Source organism: Opisthocomus hoazin, chromosome 2, assembly GCF_030867145.1.
Source record: "Opisthocomus hoazin isolate bOpiHoa1 chromosome 2, bOpiHoa1.hap1, whole genome shotgun sequence".
In the NCBI taxonomy this organism is placed as follows: domain Eukaryota; kingdom Metazoa; phylum Chordata; class Aves; order Opisthocomiformes; family Opisthocomidae; genus Opisthocomus; species Opisthocomus hoazin.
In genome coordinates, this window is record NC_134415.1 from 69,634,423 (window position 1) to 69,651,340 (window position 16,918).

General features: G+C 39.1%; 1 protein-coding gene across 1 annotated transcript in view; it reads right to left on the reverse strand.

The window, feature by feature from the left end:
* Positions 1 to 16,918, reverse strand: part of LAMA2 (laminin subunit alpha 2) — a 408,847-nt gene that overhangs the window by 287,572 nt on the left and 104,357 nt on the right. Inside the window, exon 4 of the mRNA XM_075444852.1 lies at positions 3,333 to 3,575. Within this exon, the coding sequence (XP_075300967.1) occupies positions 3,333 to 3,575 (243 nt within the window). The remainder of the gene's footprint in view (positions 1 to 3,332; positions 3,576 to 16,918) is intronic.

Below are 16,918 nucleotides of genomic sequence, written 5' to 3' on the forward strand. Positions count from 1 at the left end.
GCAGCCAACAGGGCAAACGCCAACCTGGGGTGCACCAAACACAGCATAACCGGCCGGTCAAAAGAGGGGATTATCCCACTGCATTCAGTATTGGTGAGGCCTCACCCTGAATACTGCGTGCAGTTTTGGGGTACCCAATTTAAGAAGATTTTGAAGGTCCTTGAATGCGTCCAGAGGAGGGCAACAAAGCTGGTGAAAGGGCTGGAAGGCAGGTCCTTCAAGGAAAGACTGAAGTCTCTGGGTTTGCCTGGTCTGGAGAAAAGAAAGGTGAGGGCCAACCTCATTGCTCTCTACAGCTTCCTGAGGAGGGGAAGTCGAGAGAGAGGTGCTGAGCTCTTCTCCCTGGGTATCCAGTGATAGGACAGATGGGAATGGTTCAAAGCTGCACCAGGGGAGGTGGTGCAGACTGCGCGTTAGGAAACATTTCTTTACCGAGAGGGTGGTCAAACACCGGAGTGGCTTCCTAGAGAGATGATCGATGCCCAAAGCCTGTCAGTGTTAACAGGCATTTGGACAATGCCCTTAACAACATGCTTTAACTTTTGGCCAGCCCTGGATCGGTGAGGCTGTTGGACTAGATGGTTGTTGTAGGTCCCTTCCAACTGAAATAAGTATATTCTAATTCCCCTTTTCCAAGTGGAATGGAACAGACGCATTCCTCCCTTCAAAGTTTTCTTCCCGTCTAAAGAAACCGTTTATCAGATGCTGGTCATTTACTAGGTTCAGGACAGAACACCAATTAGAGTACATCAGGCCAAATTAAAAGTTATTAATTGCACACTTAAGATTGGAATTAAGTTCCACTCAATTCAGCAGGATTTAAGCCAATGTTTCAGTCACTGATGTGTACCAGCATGCTGAATAACAGCCTTTTGCTGTTTAACTCAGCCAATGAAGAACACAAGGAGGCACTGGTTTAACCAAGAGGACAGTTGCCTACTGGAATCAATATCTGTCTGCAAGAGAATTAGATAATCAAAGAAACTGAACAATGTAAATTAAATTAATTATTGGAATAATTACTTTAGCATTATATTTTTAGGGCAGACATTCTACCAAAGAAACCGTATAAAATTTCTTTGCAAGTGATGAACTGCTAACTTCTGTTCTGTTCAGCCGTCAAAAATCACCCAGCTGGAAACATTTTGAAAACATAGCACATACGTATCTACTATATCTTTTAATACAACTTTATCTGCTCCTGCTAGATTTTATCAGAACAAATACCCATTCAAACAATACAACTAGCGAGACCTGGACAGGCTGGAATGTTGGGCAGAGAGGAACCTGATGAAAGTCAACAAGGGCAAGTGCAGGGTCCTGCACCTGGGGAGGAACAACCCCATGCACCAGTACAGGCTCGGGATGGACCTGCTGGAGAGCAGCTCTGTGGAGAGGGACCTTGGTGTCCTGGTGGACGACAGGTTAACCATGAGCCAGCAGTGTGCCCTGGCTGCCAAGAAGGTCAATGGGATCCTGGGGTACATTAAGAGGAGTGTGGGCAGCAGGTCGAGAGAGGTTCTCCTTCCCCTCTGCCCTAGTGAGGCCCCATCTGGAGTACTCTGTCCAGTTCTGGGCTCCCCACTTCAAGAAAGATGAGAAGCTACTGGAGAGAGTCCAGCGGAGGGCTATGAAGATGATGAGGGGACCGGATCATCTCTCCTATGAGGAAAGGCTGAGGGAGCTGGGCTTGTTCAGCCTGAAGAAGGCTGAGAGGGAACCTTATAGAATCATAGAATCTATAAATTTTAATTTATAAATTTATTTATAAATGCTTATAAATATCTGAAGGGTGGATGTCAGGAGGATGGGGCCAAACCCTTTTCAGTGGTGCCCAGCAACAGGACAAGGGGCAATGGGCACAAACTGAAGCACAGGAAGTTCCGTCTGAACATGAGGAAGAACTTCTTCCCTCTGAGGGCGATGAAGCGCTGGAACAGGCTGCCCAGGGAGTCTGTGGAGTCTCCTTCTCTGGAGATATTCAAGACCTGCAGGGACAGGGTGGTCCTGTGCAGCCTGCTGTAGGTGACCCTGCTTCGGCAGGGGGGTTAGACTAGATGACCCACAGAGGTCCCTTCCAGCTCCTACCTTTCTGTGATTCTGTGGTTAACTACAAATGATACAACTACATACAGAAAGCATTTGAGATGACTTTTCCTAGATGTGATTTCATATCTGATAACTCATACCGAGACTCCTTTACATCCAGGCTTACATCTTTTTCTGCAGGGTATTTTCACAGAAAACTGTATTTTTCAATTTTTGCAACTGGCATTGGAAATTTCCTGCGAAGATAGACAAACTATGCATATCTATATCCAGTACTGAAAAAAAAATGTATTAACAATTTCGTATGTGAATATTACTTTGAATGTAGAGGAACAAAAGAGAGTAAGTTTGCACCTCTTTATATGGAGACAAGCCATTAAAAAAGCGGAACAATTAACAGAGGGACAAATATTGAAGATAAAATTTCACAGAACATCATTAGACATCAAAGAATCTGTAAATAAATAAATACTTCAGATCTAGTGCACTTTAAAGTCACATTATTTCCTTGAATTAGCAAGTTATGTGCAAAGCAACTGTTGGAAAAGAATCTATGAAAAAATACACAGTTGTTGGAATTTGGTACTCATGGCTTTCCCTCTCTTCATTTGAAGTGTCTGAAAATACTGTATTTTCAGCTACAGTTGTTACATTTGCCTTGTTCTTTCAACCACATTTCCTCATTCTCACCTCCACCACATCTTTTCTACATCCTCAGTTAAAACAAATGACTGGTTCACGGTTCGTGTGCTTAGACTCATGATGAAATAGCTGAGGTCTCAGACAGAAGAATAATGAATAGCTATATGCAGGGGCAGAGGGTCAGTTACAAGCTCTTAAATGCAATAAATTAAACTCTGAGTAAAATCATTACCATTTAATATCCTAGCTTATACACAGGGACTGAAAACATGCCTCAAAGAAAAGTCTTTTAATGACTTCACTGGGTCCATGATTTTTCCCAGTATTCTCACCTTTGTTCACAAACGACATGAGAATAGATTTCAAGCACCTAAAGATGTCTGAAAGTACCAGTGTCTTGCTCTACCTGGTAACGCTTTTATTTCTTTGTTTTCTTTGTAGAATGTGCTTATTAGAGTGCACCTTGTATGCATTTATATAGGACCACATAAGATGAGGATTTTAAAATTGCAAATAGACTACCGCCCCATTTTTCAAGCACATCAAAACATTCTTTGTCTACTTCAGGCAGATACTTGCCAATTAAGGAACGGGGTTTCTTTCTGCCAGGTTGCGGTGTGTGGAATAACATCTAATCTTACCTCTCCATTCTCCAGAGGATGGATTTTGGAATAGTAAGAAGTGCATATGACTTCATCATCTTTTATATAAGATGGAGTTCCAGGACGGGGATGAATGTTGTAGCGTGTCAGGCACTCACTGTCTGTGATAGCATAGTATTGCCATGGTTGATAGTCTACACCATCCAGCGAACGCTCTAATATCCAATTCCCAGGTCGAGGCGAGTTAGCGGCTTTCACAATAACATACGCTATCTGGAAAATCTGAAAAATAGACAAATTGTTAAAATATATGTAAATACATAATTATAAATTCATTCTGATTTCTTAATAGCTACCAAACTAAGAACAGTAAATATGATAATGTTTGATTTTTTTTACCTGAAAATGAAATACGGCCTCAGATTCCATTGAAACTCTTTAACTACAGAAATAAATACTCCACTAACATTTCTGGAAAAAGATTAGTTGCATTAGGCCAATAGAGACTTTAAAAACAGAATTAAAATGCACTCTAAATTCCACATTATTTAGCAGGTAATTGCTAAGATGCAGTTTCAGCCAAACATTTGCAAAATTTGCTTTCAAGTATTTACAGTTTGTAGAAGTGGGCTTGTTTCTGTATGTGCATTTATAGGCATACACTTTCTGCAATGTTTGAGTTGCCAGACTTTGTTATAACTTTACCGCTGTTAAGAAAAAACATAGGTTTAAGCTATTGAAAGGTAATGACAGCATGCTGATATCATTCTATAAAACATTCTTGTTTCAGTCACATGACTCTGCACTGTGGCTATAAATAAGCTTTATGAGACAGAGATACATCAAGTATCACTACAAACAGAATGTAAGCATGTAATGAATGCTCATTATGGCCCATTTCACCAGCCTATTCAATTAATTTATCAAGGTTTATTTCTGTTTACAGGTTTGCTGGAATGCAAGCCACAAACAATACATTTGCGATTGCAGAACATTAGTGATGCAGTTTCGTTTCGGTTTGTTTTTTTCAACCTAGTAACATCTAGATGCTACAGAGGTAGAACTGAAGCTCAGGAAAGGAAACTGCTATTTCCATGAGAAAAGCAGAACATAGAGCAAGTTAATACTTTTAAGATGCAGTGCTGTGAGCCTGCACATGAGGATTCCAGAAGGTATCATGGAGAGAAGAGTCTTGATTTAACACTTGATGTTTTCTATATTGGATAGTTGTTGTAAAGAAGCTGCATGATTCAGACTTGGTCCACACAAAATCTGTTGTGAATACTTAGACAATCAGTAACGCTGGTGAAAGAAGATCCTACAGCAACTGATGAAAGAAACAGTAAGAAGACACAAATAGTTTTTTTAAATAACCACCAGTACTATTATAAAATAGAAATTAAGTGGCAGAGTACTGAAAATACTACAGTACATTTGATGACAGAGGCAAAGAAACTTTTTATCTCCAGTTATCATTCCTGCCTTCTGTGCAGATGCCGAGAACATGGTAAGATTCACAATAGCTCCAATCAGGAAGACAAATCACTAACAACCAAAATTTTTCAGTGGGAATAAGAAGTAGGTGAGGCTGTATTTATTTTGACCTGAAAAACACGTGCGTAACTGTGCATTCACAGAGGATTATCTCAAGTCATCGACATTTTTCTTCAACAGCATAAAAAAAAATCTCAGGAGACAAGGAGAAACTTGCGTCTCATTCCATTGTTTCAGTGGGAATCATACTGTCACTTGTCCCATTTTCAGGTACAAAAGTAACCCTCTTTTATTGTGGGGTTGCTTAGCAAATGGGATTCTGGTCACTGTAATACAATCAGCTAGAGCTTAGTGGCATGTGAATACTAATACCAATAAAGTGCAATGAAACACTGAGTTTTGCTGTATTTGTTTCCACAGTCAAAAAAAAAAGTGAATCTGCTCAGCTTTCTGGAGCCAAGTTTCCTAGTAAACTGTTACACTGAACTTCTGTTCCCACAGGGTTACTGATGGGGCATGCCTGGTTTACTTTTCAAATAGCATCAATAAGCTGTAACTTACCAATTGATGTAATAATTGTACAATCTTAGAGCACATCTGGTTTTGTACAAGTTCAATACAATGTCACCTCAAGACTAAAATTTCCTGATACAAATGTGAAAATGGAGCCACACCAAGCTGCCTAGTAGCACGTAACAGACCGTTAACACAGCTGCCAAAGTGCAGCTGGAGCTTTTTTCCGCTTGCTCTGCTCATGTGACGATACTGCAATTATGGGAGTGGGAGGGAAATAGTCTAAATAGTCCTTTAAGCCTTTCCCAAATTATAGACAACATAATCCTCAAGATGAGAAACAAAATGAGTCTTGGGTCTCATTTTCACTGGTAATTGTCTCAGCAGCGAGATCTGCAAAGCACATATTGTGAGGAACAGTTCCATAAGTTATAGCACTGTATCTCCTTATGAATGCCTCATAAGACACAGAAAAGTGCATCCTACTATATAGGATAATTTGCTACACTAATATTATTCAGACAGAGCTGAAGTGAATCATTAATCTGCATAGGGTTAGCTAGTGAAGCAGGAAATCTCATTGTGTCTGACTCCCACCTGCACTTCTATTTAAAAAATAAATCCTTCCGTTAGAAACCGTTCATGTAAGTCAGCATATCATCAGAGAAAAAGTACAGTACCACACAATTCTATAGAAGTATTTCCATTTCATTTTCCCAACAGAAGAATGTAATAGCTCTAATGGAGGCTTCCATCAGCTATTTGGTGTAAACTGTGTGTCTACTTATTTACTGTAATTATATTATGTTTTTGATTATTATTCCAGCTCAGTGGTTGAATGAACATTTTATTGAGAAGAGTGCAGAATTTGGGCAAGCTTTTTCTTCCTTACAGGCTGGTATAAATACTGTTAAAACTTGGGGCCTTCAACACCCCATTGATTTATTTCACCAGTCATTCAAAAGTGGTGTGAGGTACAGCAAAGCACTGCAGACACCCCTTGTCCCAATGCAAAATCTATCTGGATGAGTCAGCTGAGAAAGTAATCTCAGAACGCCCTGCAGACTAAGGGGGTTCTTGCCTAGAGGGAAGGGTATGACTCAATAAGAGAAGCAGGGGAAAGAATATTTTTGGAGAGTGTAAAATTATGGGATGTGTTAAGGAGATTGTGTAAATGGGTGAGACTTACTATAGAACATTTAGGGGAGGGACCAGAGCTGGGGAAAGGGAGGGATCGAGGTGGATCACAGCGGAACAAGGGCAAGACAGAGGAAAAAAGAGATAAAAGGAACCAGCTGACTCTAAATAGCTAGTTGGTCAGCATGTTTGTCCTGACCTCAATTGCTGAAGTCTGTCCTATTTTCTCACGAAGTCCTGTTTCTAAGTATCTTCCATTTAGGTGTGGTCTCTCTTTTGAGTGGGTATGTGTGAGCAACAGTTAACTTCAAACTCGACTAGCCAGCAAGTAGAAGAGGTCAGACCACCAGCAGTTAGAGTAGGTCTGCAAATCTCCAAGGCTCTTCTGTTTGGGTTCCAGCAACTGGGGACACCAGTGAGATCTGTGTCCAGCTCGTGGACAGATTATCTACGCCCAGCTACTGAAGTGTTGCCTGTTGTGTATGCACCTGTAGATGTACACACACGCACGCGTGCCCCTACCAGACTTCAATGCTCATCAGCTGGAGGGGAAGAAGAGGGTGAGGCAGCCTGCACTGCATTTGTGTGCATGTTGTGTGCTCATGTGTGTGCTGACAGGGCGCTGCGGTCTATTGATGTTGCTCTGTGCAGCCATGTGCATGTGTGTTTCACTCAGAAGTCTGAGCTCTGCCTTACTACTGTCTGAACACGAAGACAGAGCCACAGCAGCCTTGCAAACCTCCAGGCTACCAGATTCAGTAACTTCTAGTACCTAGGATGACCAACAACCAGGAATCACAGATCTAAACAAATACCCAGTGCAAAACTGTTCCTTGATCATTAAATTCTATCTTTACACTCACGTATAAACATGACTCATATGTGTAGGACATCATGCATCTCAAATTAAATATCACACTTGCACTATTTTTGTTTTGGAGTAACTTCTCCTACAGGCTTAAGACATGAAACAAAACAAATCCAACTACTTCCGCTAATGAGTTAAAGCAGAGGTTTTGTGAGTTTGAGACACAGCTCCTCTTGTTCTCAGAGGCTTGATATCAATTCCTTCTGATTCTGTGTGGCCAGCCATATTTCAATTCACATATGCTGTTATGGATTATTGTTCATGTCTATTATTTACGAAAGAGAGCAGATAGTTTTGATGCAAGAATTTTCAAACAATTTGCTATATAAGAACAACTAGCCTTCTCATTTCAGTCTCACATTCAACTTAGAGAAAAAGCCTAATTTAGAAACCAAGTACCTCTCCAGATTCCTCAAACGACCATCTCACATGTATCTTCTTCTACCGGTGTCCTGAGACATAGTGGCCTTGGTTTCAAACATTCTGCTCACAGTTAGAAATTCCATAATTGAAATGTTGGCATGGGGGTGTGGGGATGTGGAGATGCTTAGCAGGATTCAGCTAATATCAGTTTAGAGAGCTGAACAGCTCCCCACCATGCTGCAGCTTGCCTTCTAATGACAATGTCTCTCCTGTTCATCTGAGCTGCTTCCAACCAAAATGCTGCTACCAGATGGGGAATTTGGGCTGAAAGACACACACATTTCATTCCAACATATTTTTTTTCCACAGTGTTGCAGACAATTCTGGTTACTAGCTAGCAGGGCATCAGCTGTCCCAGAAAAATTGTAGCTATGAATGTCATGCAAAATAAGATGGCCACAGCACTTCATAGGAAAAACTGAGAAAGATTTTACCACAGCAAACCTTGAAAAGCTCTAAGGTGAATGTCTCCAAATCAAGCCAAATTTCAGTTAGAAACAAGCATTTAAAAAAAAACATTTTAAAAATATCTCAACTTAGAACAATCTCAGCTTTCTCCCTCCCCTGTATATAACTGCTAAAGAGGCTCAGGTTCCTTTAAGAGCATTTTTTTCTCCTTGAGAAAAATAGATCCTTTATTAATACCTCTCAACTTTTGTGCATGTTGTAACTAAAAGATGATTATAACTTGCGTCATTTAAAAAAAAAAAAACCTAAAAGCAAAGTCTACTGAAACAGTGCACTTTATAAAATGTCAAACTGTAAAGCTCTCAAGTTGTCCAGCTGGTGAATATCTAAGATACATTAAGCAAAATGGAGGGAGTCAGTACCTGTAAAGTTTCTGGCAATGTCAGCTTTGTTCTTTGTAATTTTCTCTGTTGGTTTTCTCCATTACCCACTGTTCAGTTGTTTGTTAAGGCCTCAAAAAGAATAGCTGCTTTCTGTTGACCATTTTTGCTGCTCATCACTGGCCTCGTGTACACCAGGATTGAGGGCTAAAGTTAGTGATTTCTTTTCACAGTGCTTTCAAATAATAGCAGAAAGCAATTTCTTTTCTCCTTATTCCCTAAGGCTAATCACTTCTTTCCATGGAGAGAGAGTATGGTGAAAAAGGAAAATTGATGGAAATGCCAATATTCAAACCTTTCTTCTTCAAACCTAGACAATAGGAGAAAAGAACCAAAAAGGTGGTTCTGCTATTTTGGTGCTAAAACATAAAAAAAATTAATTTGGGGGGATTGTTTTTTTTGCTTGATTCAAGAACTGATGCTCAGCCTGGCTCCAGTAGTGCTGAGAGTAGCCAGGGTAAAATGTTCTCATTTCCTTCAGTTAGGTTTCCATGTAGTGTCCTCTCACCAGATGCATTTCAAAGTGACCTGTCTGTTCCTCTAACTTGAGAAGAAAAGAACTGTCACAGCCATTTTTTAGGCTCCATTAAAAAGTTTTACAATGCACGAACCTTGAAACCTAAACATCGAAAAACTATTCTCAATCCCCGCCCCTATTACAGACTCATACCAAGTCTTTACATTTTAATTCCATAATGAGAATATTAATTTTAACATAGACAAAATTATTTAGTCAGACATAGGAACAGCACATAAGAATCTGCTTTTTCTGGAGAATGCTTACTTTTCTGATAGAATCATAGAATGGCTTGGGTTGGAAGAGACCTTTTAAGATCTAATACAACCCTCCTGTCTCAAGCAGGGACATCTTGTCTAGAGACTGACTGCTTGGTAGCTCCCAGGGTCTTCTTCGTTACGCTTTTTAAAAATCAATGTGATATTCCCATTTCTCAGATCACTGGGGACTTCGCGTGACTGCCATGGCTTTTCAAATACGATGGAGAGTGGTTTAGCAACTACATCACCAATTCCCTCAGGACCCTGGGATGTAAAGTTATTCAGATTTCCTTTTTGTATAACAGAAAGCAAGTTCACGCTACACTGAATTTATCAATGTGAAAGATCTTTTTCAATATTATGGTTTCTGACTTTTCTGCAGAGTGCTAAAAAGTATATAAAGAAATACTTGTTATTTAGTGAGGTGACATCTATTTGTTACCCAGCTTGTAGAGAGGGACAAACAAACATCTGAAATTGTAGCACTGTTAGCATAAAGCATCTTATGCATTATAAACATTTAAACCTTTTACATTTCCCTGATGAAACCTTCACAAGCTTTTACTTTGAGTTCTCTGGAACGGGACATGTTATTCATCATATATCATGTATGACAAGAAGCATCATCTTGAGGACCTGAGATTTTTATTTGATTTTGATTGTAAGTTCTTTGAGGTTAAGATCATTGATCCAAATACGAAACAGGCGTGTACTAATTCATATTCATTCCCTGAACATGACACAACGTTCTCTCCATCTCAATCTGGAAATATTGTGCAATATGAACAACTTGAACAATGAAAACATGAATAAGGTAGCAACGTGAGCCTTTAAATAAAAAAATAGAGGCTTTTTTCCAAAATATTTTCAGCCTCTTGTTTGCTTCTTTCTTTTCTTCACTATCTCTTCATATGTACCATGCTTCATTTCTTTAGCTAAACATGATAGTGGTTAAAAACACTTAAAAATATATTCTGGCAATGATTCTAAGCTGTCTTCTGTCACCAAATTTTGGAAACTTTAAAAACATATGCAGAGAAAGAATAAAATGGAAAAGAAATAAGATTCCAAATTTGATTTCCAGATTAAAAAAGTGTATGGATATTCAGTTTTCATTTTCACTTCTAGTTCTTAATACTTTTTAAATTATCCTGAGAGCTTCTTTAGATATGGATATGTTGCTGTACGGCATAGCAGGGGATATATGGAACATAAAAAGTGTAAAAAAGGGTAACTTTATCTCCTTACTTCTCACAGCCCCCTTTTACAATCAGAATTTACTTACGAGTAATTAGAAAACATAATACATCAGGACTCACAACCAAGCGAAAGGTTTATCTTCACCATGAAGTTGTGCGTTCTGTGTAAGAACAGACCAAGTCTCTGGTTATCCATGTTCTGTAGCTGGAGAGATCCAACACATACCATTCTCTTAGTTTCTTTGGTCATTTAGTCCACATCAGTCCAAATCAAACAAAAAGAGCTACATTAATGACTGTTTTTACTGACTGTCTTAACTAAATCATTGATACAGTCTTAAAGTGCTTTCACAGAGCATGTGACCTGCTGCACATGTACTTCACGGAGCACAAAGAGAGAGAGAAGAGAATAATTTTGCCATCAATACATTTGATGACAGGAGTGTGTATGTGTGTGTGTATATATATATGTATATTCACTTTTCATTGTTCAGATCAAAGGCTGATTTTATGCAGCCCCAAGGCCTATTTAAACATTTACGTTATTACCATTAGTACTTTTTCCTAGAGTGGTTTTAGACCTACCAACAAATCCACAGATGAGGAAAAACTCCTGGCAGGTCAGATTCAATGCTCTTGACCAAGATCTGACCTACTGTGCACATTATTAAGAGTAGCATCCTTTTACTCTGTGCCATATACTGATATTTGAACAATTTTACATCCTGCTAGTTTGAACAAAAGGCAATTAAAAACAACCTTAAGCATATTTTATCAGATCTTTGTATCAATACTGGCACAATGCTGCAAAGCACTACATGACATTTGTATGACAAGGTACTTTCTTGCATTTAGGAGTTGCTACTCCTCCCCTAAATCTTAACTTACACACAAAACCTTACAAAAAAACGAGTCAGTCAATAATTTATCTCTTAACACATATTTGGCTGTCCTTCTGTTGTGACAGTTTTCATCATGTGTACTACAGAATCTTGTTGCCCATCTTGTAAAATAGACCTTACATTTCAATAATAATTTTCTGATAAACGGCTAGCACAACAGAAGCACTATTTCATGACCATCACCATCAGCTGCAAAACTCATTTTTAAAAGTTAGCTTTTTTTTCACCACAAAATATTCAATGACAACATATTTCTTTGAGCATAATCTATCCAAGACTAAGAATCCTATGATTGCATTATTTGTCATTCCACCACTCTCCCAGGCTCTGTGACTTTATTTATAACCAGAATTGCCAATAGTACAAAATCAGAAGAAAACCTCGTATTCATGTTAGAACATATGTGAGACCCTGGATTCAAAGGTTATAATAGAGCTTTTAGGACCTATATGCTGAAACTGTTTGCCTGAAGGATGGAAAGATGAATAGCTCTCTGGGTTAAAGCCAAAATTAGAAAAGAATAAGTGTTATGCATATTTATTGTAGTCATCCAGGGAAAATGTAAGTCTAGTAACCTCAGAAAGAAAAACTATAAATTCTCAAAACTTTTAAAAATCTTTGTCAGTGTGTATTACGAACTGAAGCTGAAAGGATTTGCTTACTTAGAAATCTTTCTGACTAACTACAAAGCAATAAAGTTATGGTCTGATTTAGTGGGGAGCATAAAAAAAATTGAGCAAAATAATCCTGTGGAGATTTATTGTTAACACAACTACTTAACCTAGGTAGCAGCACTTTATATGGTGGGTTTTACAACTGATCTTTCAGGACAATAATGGCTTCTTAGCATTTCAGAATGCATTGAAGAGTACTCCCTCCATGTATTATTGCACCACTCATGAAAAACTTTCTGTTTTAATGCGGTGGGAACGTCAGCTTGAGTAACTTCACTAGCACTTGTTTATCAGAAGTGAAAAGCTTAATGCAGCAGGCTCTAATGGAGTCAGGCACAGGTACCTCCATAGATGGCTGGCACAGATGTGTGCTCTTGACCCATAGCTAAGTAAAAAAAGTCATTCATTTTTCTTTAGGCTTTTGTCTGAGTGACATCAATGTGGAAAACTTTACTCTGCGACAAGAACTGAGCCCTGGATGACATCTGTCACCAATGTGCACACACTCTGTTCAAGCATATTCTGTCCCTCCCATGAACAGAAAGCCAGGTGGAAAGCTACATAATATAAAGCATACTTGCTAATAGCATATAAACCAGGTAGTTTCTAAAAATGTTCACTGTAATGTCAAAATATTTACTACATTTCTGTTTGTTTTCAAAATTACTAATAATTATGTTTTCTAGGTATGTTTGGTATAAATCCTCACTGGTATATTTATGTGTTTGTTTTCTGGTTTTTTGTTTTCCTTTTTTAAAATAATTTCATTATAAACTAATTTATAATCCAATAGAATCATAGAATCATAGAATAGTTTGGGTTGAAAGGGACCATTAAAGGTCATCTAGTCCAACCCCTCTGAAATAAGCAGGGACATCTGCCACTAGATCAGGTTTCTCAGGGCCCTGCCCAACCTGTCCTTGAAAGTTTCCAGGGATGGGACATCTACCACCACTTAGGTCAACCTGTTCCAGTGTTTCACCACTCTCACCGTAAAAAATTTCATCCTTATATCCAGTCTAAGTCTACCCTCTTTTAGTTTAAAACCATTACCCTTTGTCCTGTCACTACATGCCCTGCTAAAAAGTTTGTCCCCATGTTTCTTTTAGGCCCTGGAAGGCCGCAATAAGGTCTCCCCGCAGCCTTCTCTTCTCCAGGCTGAACAGCCCCAACTCCCTCAGCCTTTCGTCATAGCAGAGGTGTTCCAGCCCTCAGGTCATCTTCATGGCCCTCCTCTGGACCCGCTCCAACAGGTCCATGTCTTTCCTGTGCTGAGGGCTCCAGAGCTGGATGCAGGACCAGGTCTCACCAGAGCGGAGCAGAGGGGCAGAGTCACCTCCCTTGACCTGGCCACGCTGCTTTTGATGCAGCGCAGGATATGGTTGGCCTTCTGGGCTGCGAGCGCACATTGTCAGCTCTTGTCCAGCTTTTCATCCACCAGTACCCCCAAGTCCTTCTTGGCAGGGCTGCAATGGTTCTTCTTTAATTAAAAATCATTTCAGAAGGGCAAAGTATGCTTTGTTTCATCCTCTAGATACCTGATTATTGCATTACCATCAAATTGTGAAAATAAAGAAATTAAGGGAACTACTGAAATATTCAGATTCTATTCTATGAAGGCAACAAAAAATAAATTTAAAACAAAAATCAGTATTATAACTAACATCCAGTTACATGTGTAAAAATTGGCTGGGGACTTCAGTGAAACAGAACTGATCTCATTCTTTATTTATACCAGTTCCACAGTCTCATTTTCACAGGTTTTGTTGCATCTTTTTAGGGCTGTCACTCTAATACTTCATTACCACTTAGGTATAGCTGAGCTAGAGAACTGGACCTAGGATTTTTTTTGAGAGAGAGATTATTAAATGCTTTGTATTCTCAAATGTTTACATTACTTCAAAACTGAATGATTCATGTGTGAGAAATATAAAAACAAATATTCAGGATGACAGCTCTTTATTGCAGGCATAGACTGTAGCTCATAGATCAGTATTTTATACTTTAAAATTTCATAATCAGTTGAAGCCAACGCAGAGTGCCAGCTGCTCTGGAGAGGGGCGGAAATATTTTCCCCACCACCTCCAGAAATATGTTCCTTCCCCCTCCCCCATGCTGGCATTAAAAACCCCCAGAGCAAGCCAAATTAGAAAATTCACCTGGCAGGAACCTAACCCCCAAAAAACAAGACAAGATGTAGTTTTCAGTATCGAGGTACTGATACGGTTCGCTGATCAAGTGCCAGTGCCAGACCAAGGGAGACAAGAATGTGTCCCTTGAGCCAGCCTGGAGAGGGTGATGCGGGGAGGTGGCGGAATAGCAATCATGGAACTGCAGCATTACAGTCTGAAAAGACAAAACAGACCGGCATTTGTTGGTGAAAAGTCTCATTTTTTATTAATTCTGTTAAATTACGTTCTGGTTTGGGGATGAAGAGAAGCTTTAAGCTTTACATACAGAAAATGTTTTGAAACTGTCTCAGACATTTGAAGCACATAATTGTTAGTAAAAGAGAAAAAGAAAATATTAACTGAAAAACCTAAGCAAAATGTTTGGACATATATATATATTTAACATATGAAGACTGACTGGCACTTAATTTTACTAATCTGGTTCTTGTATCCCAAGACTAAACCGTGTTGTTAGCCTTCTCTTTATTCCTTTAGCTATTCTCATATTTGATATCAGAAATTACTCATTAGAAAGCTAGCTGTATTTTTTTCTTTCCACTGGAAAATGTATTTGATATTCCAGAGCAGAGAAAATATAACATGAAAACCAAATACCTCCTAGTGATATACATATTCTTATACTACTGTGTAGATAATGTGTAAAAGCTATTTTAATATGGCTGTGTTGCTCAACTTGTTCTGATTCCTTAGCCACTGTTCGGTGAACTGTTATTAGATAAAATAAAAAATTATAAATCTGTATTGAAAGAAGCAATGTTGTTGTGAAGTATCCTATCAACCAATTTACCTTATATTTCACTGTGGCTCTAAGACTGACTTCACTCAATCCCTAAAGGATTAGTTTAACTGTTTCTAATTGTGGGGTGTATAGACAAAAACCTATACAGCAGGTTCCACTAGTTTTCTTGTACCAAACAGGGAGATGGTTCCAGAATCCAAAAATCATGCAACAACTTCTAAATGGTCAAGACTCAAAAACCTGGTTATTCCTTCTTTAAGCAGAAAACACACTGCACAGGGATGCAGACTGAGTAAATTCACAGTCTCTGCCGCTTATTTTGCAATATGATGTAGTTCCAAGAATATGTGTTTTCAGACTGGCTTTGGAAGGGATGGTGAAACACAGGCAATATCTCATTTACTAGAAACACAGATAAAAGGCTAGTAAGAAAGGGCAGCTTTATTTCTGAGATTACAAAAGTACTCCAAGCCAGTCCTTCCTATAGCAATCTTCTTGCAGCCTTCTCCGTTGAACACTAGAAGGGAGAGGGAAGGCAAAAAGTGGGCAGAGAAGTGGTGATGGAAATAATAATTTAATTGCTCATACAATCTTTCATAAAAACAGTCTTTCTTTAAATCAAACATATTATGAACTGGTAGCCTGTGTCAGTCTGGCCACACATCTGTGCAACACCTTCAACACGGTTCTGCAAGACAGCACTTGCCACGCTTGCCTCAAGTCATCCTTGGCTAACAAACCTGTGAACTCTGCTGCTGTGTAACGGTGATGAACTCTTTCTACAAGTGAGTTGTGCTCCCCCAAGAGATCTGGTTAATGTTGTGCATCAAGGGAACTGACAGCTGAAAACAGCTATCAACATAGCACAGTCATACCAGCAAAGCTAAGGAGCAAATGAAAAGCAAGGTCCCACAAGCAAGGTCTCTTCACAGGAGGTCTCTTCTCCCCTCTCATACTTCTCTTCTCCCTCAACAAAGGTCAGCAATATTGCACTAAGACATGAGGAAATACCACCAGTTTGGTGTGTGTCGCATCTGATAGGCTTAACATAAAATATGGACTCTGTTCAGACAGAGAGCTTACAAGGGCACATCCATATTGGCTTTTTAGCTCAGATAAGGAGCATGCTTTTGGGGTGAATCTCCCAACTGTCCCAGTTTAGAATGCTTTGGTTCACAACATGAATAGATCATGGAGCTCACAAACTGGATTCCCTGCAGATAAGAATTAAGCCAGGAGAACATGCTTAGACATACCTGATTCATTTTAGCTGCTAATGGACATTCAGCCCATGGTCCAGAAAAGAGCTAGTCTGAAGAAAATATCCTGACAAGTGAGCTGGGCCTCAACACTAAATAAACATCTGTCCTCTCCCAAGCCTGTCTGCTTCGCCCCCCTCCCACCCTGTGACACACTCTTTGCTAATGCAGGCAAAATTGAACTATAAATATTCAGATTTTTTCCTCAGTTGGTTTCAAATTTTACTCAAATGTTCAAATTATAGGTCACATTTCACGTGATGTATAGTAATCCTCAGCATAGCAGCTGATGTATAAACACATTGTGCAACCCAAAATTCAAGCTTTAAATAATAATTGAAAAAAATCAAGAATTATAAAGCACAGTAACAAAATAATGAATCGCAGTCCACATTGTACATGTGGTATACACAACTCAGCTGTGAAATATTAGTTTCAGAAATTTATTATAGGCTATTTCTGATATTTGTAGCTGTTCTAGGTATAATAGCAGAGCAAAGTTACACTTTCCATGGGACTTTTCCTCCCTAATGATCTTTTTTTTCAATTTGGTGGCAATTGTGCACATACAGATTCTGCTTCCTTACTTTGATAGGGAGT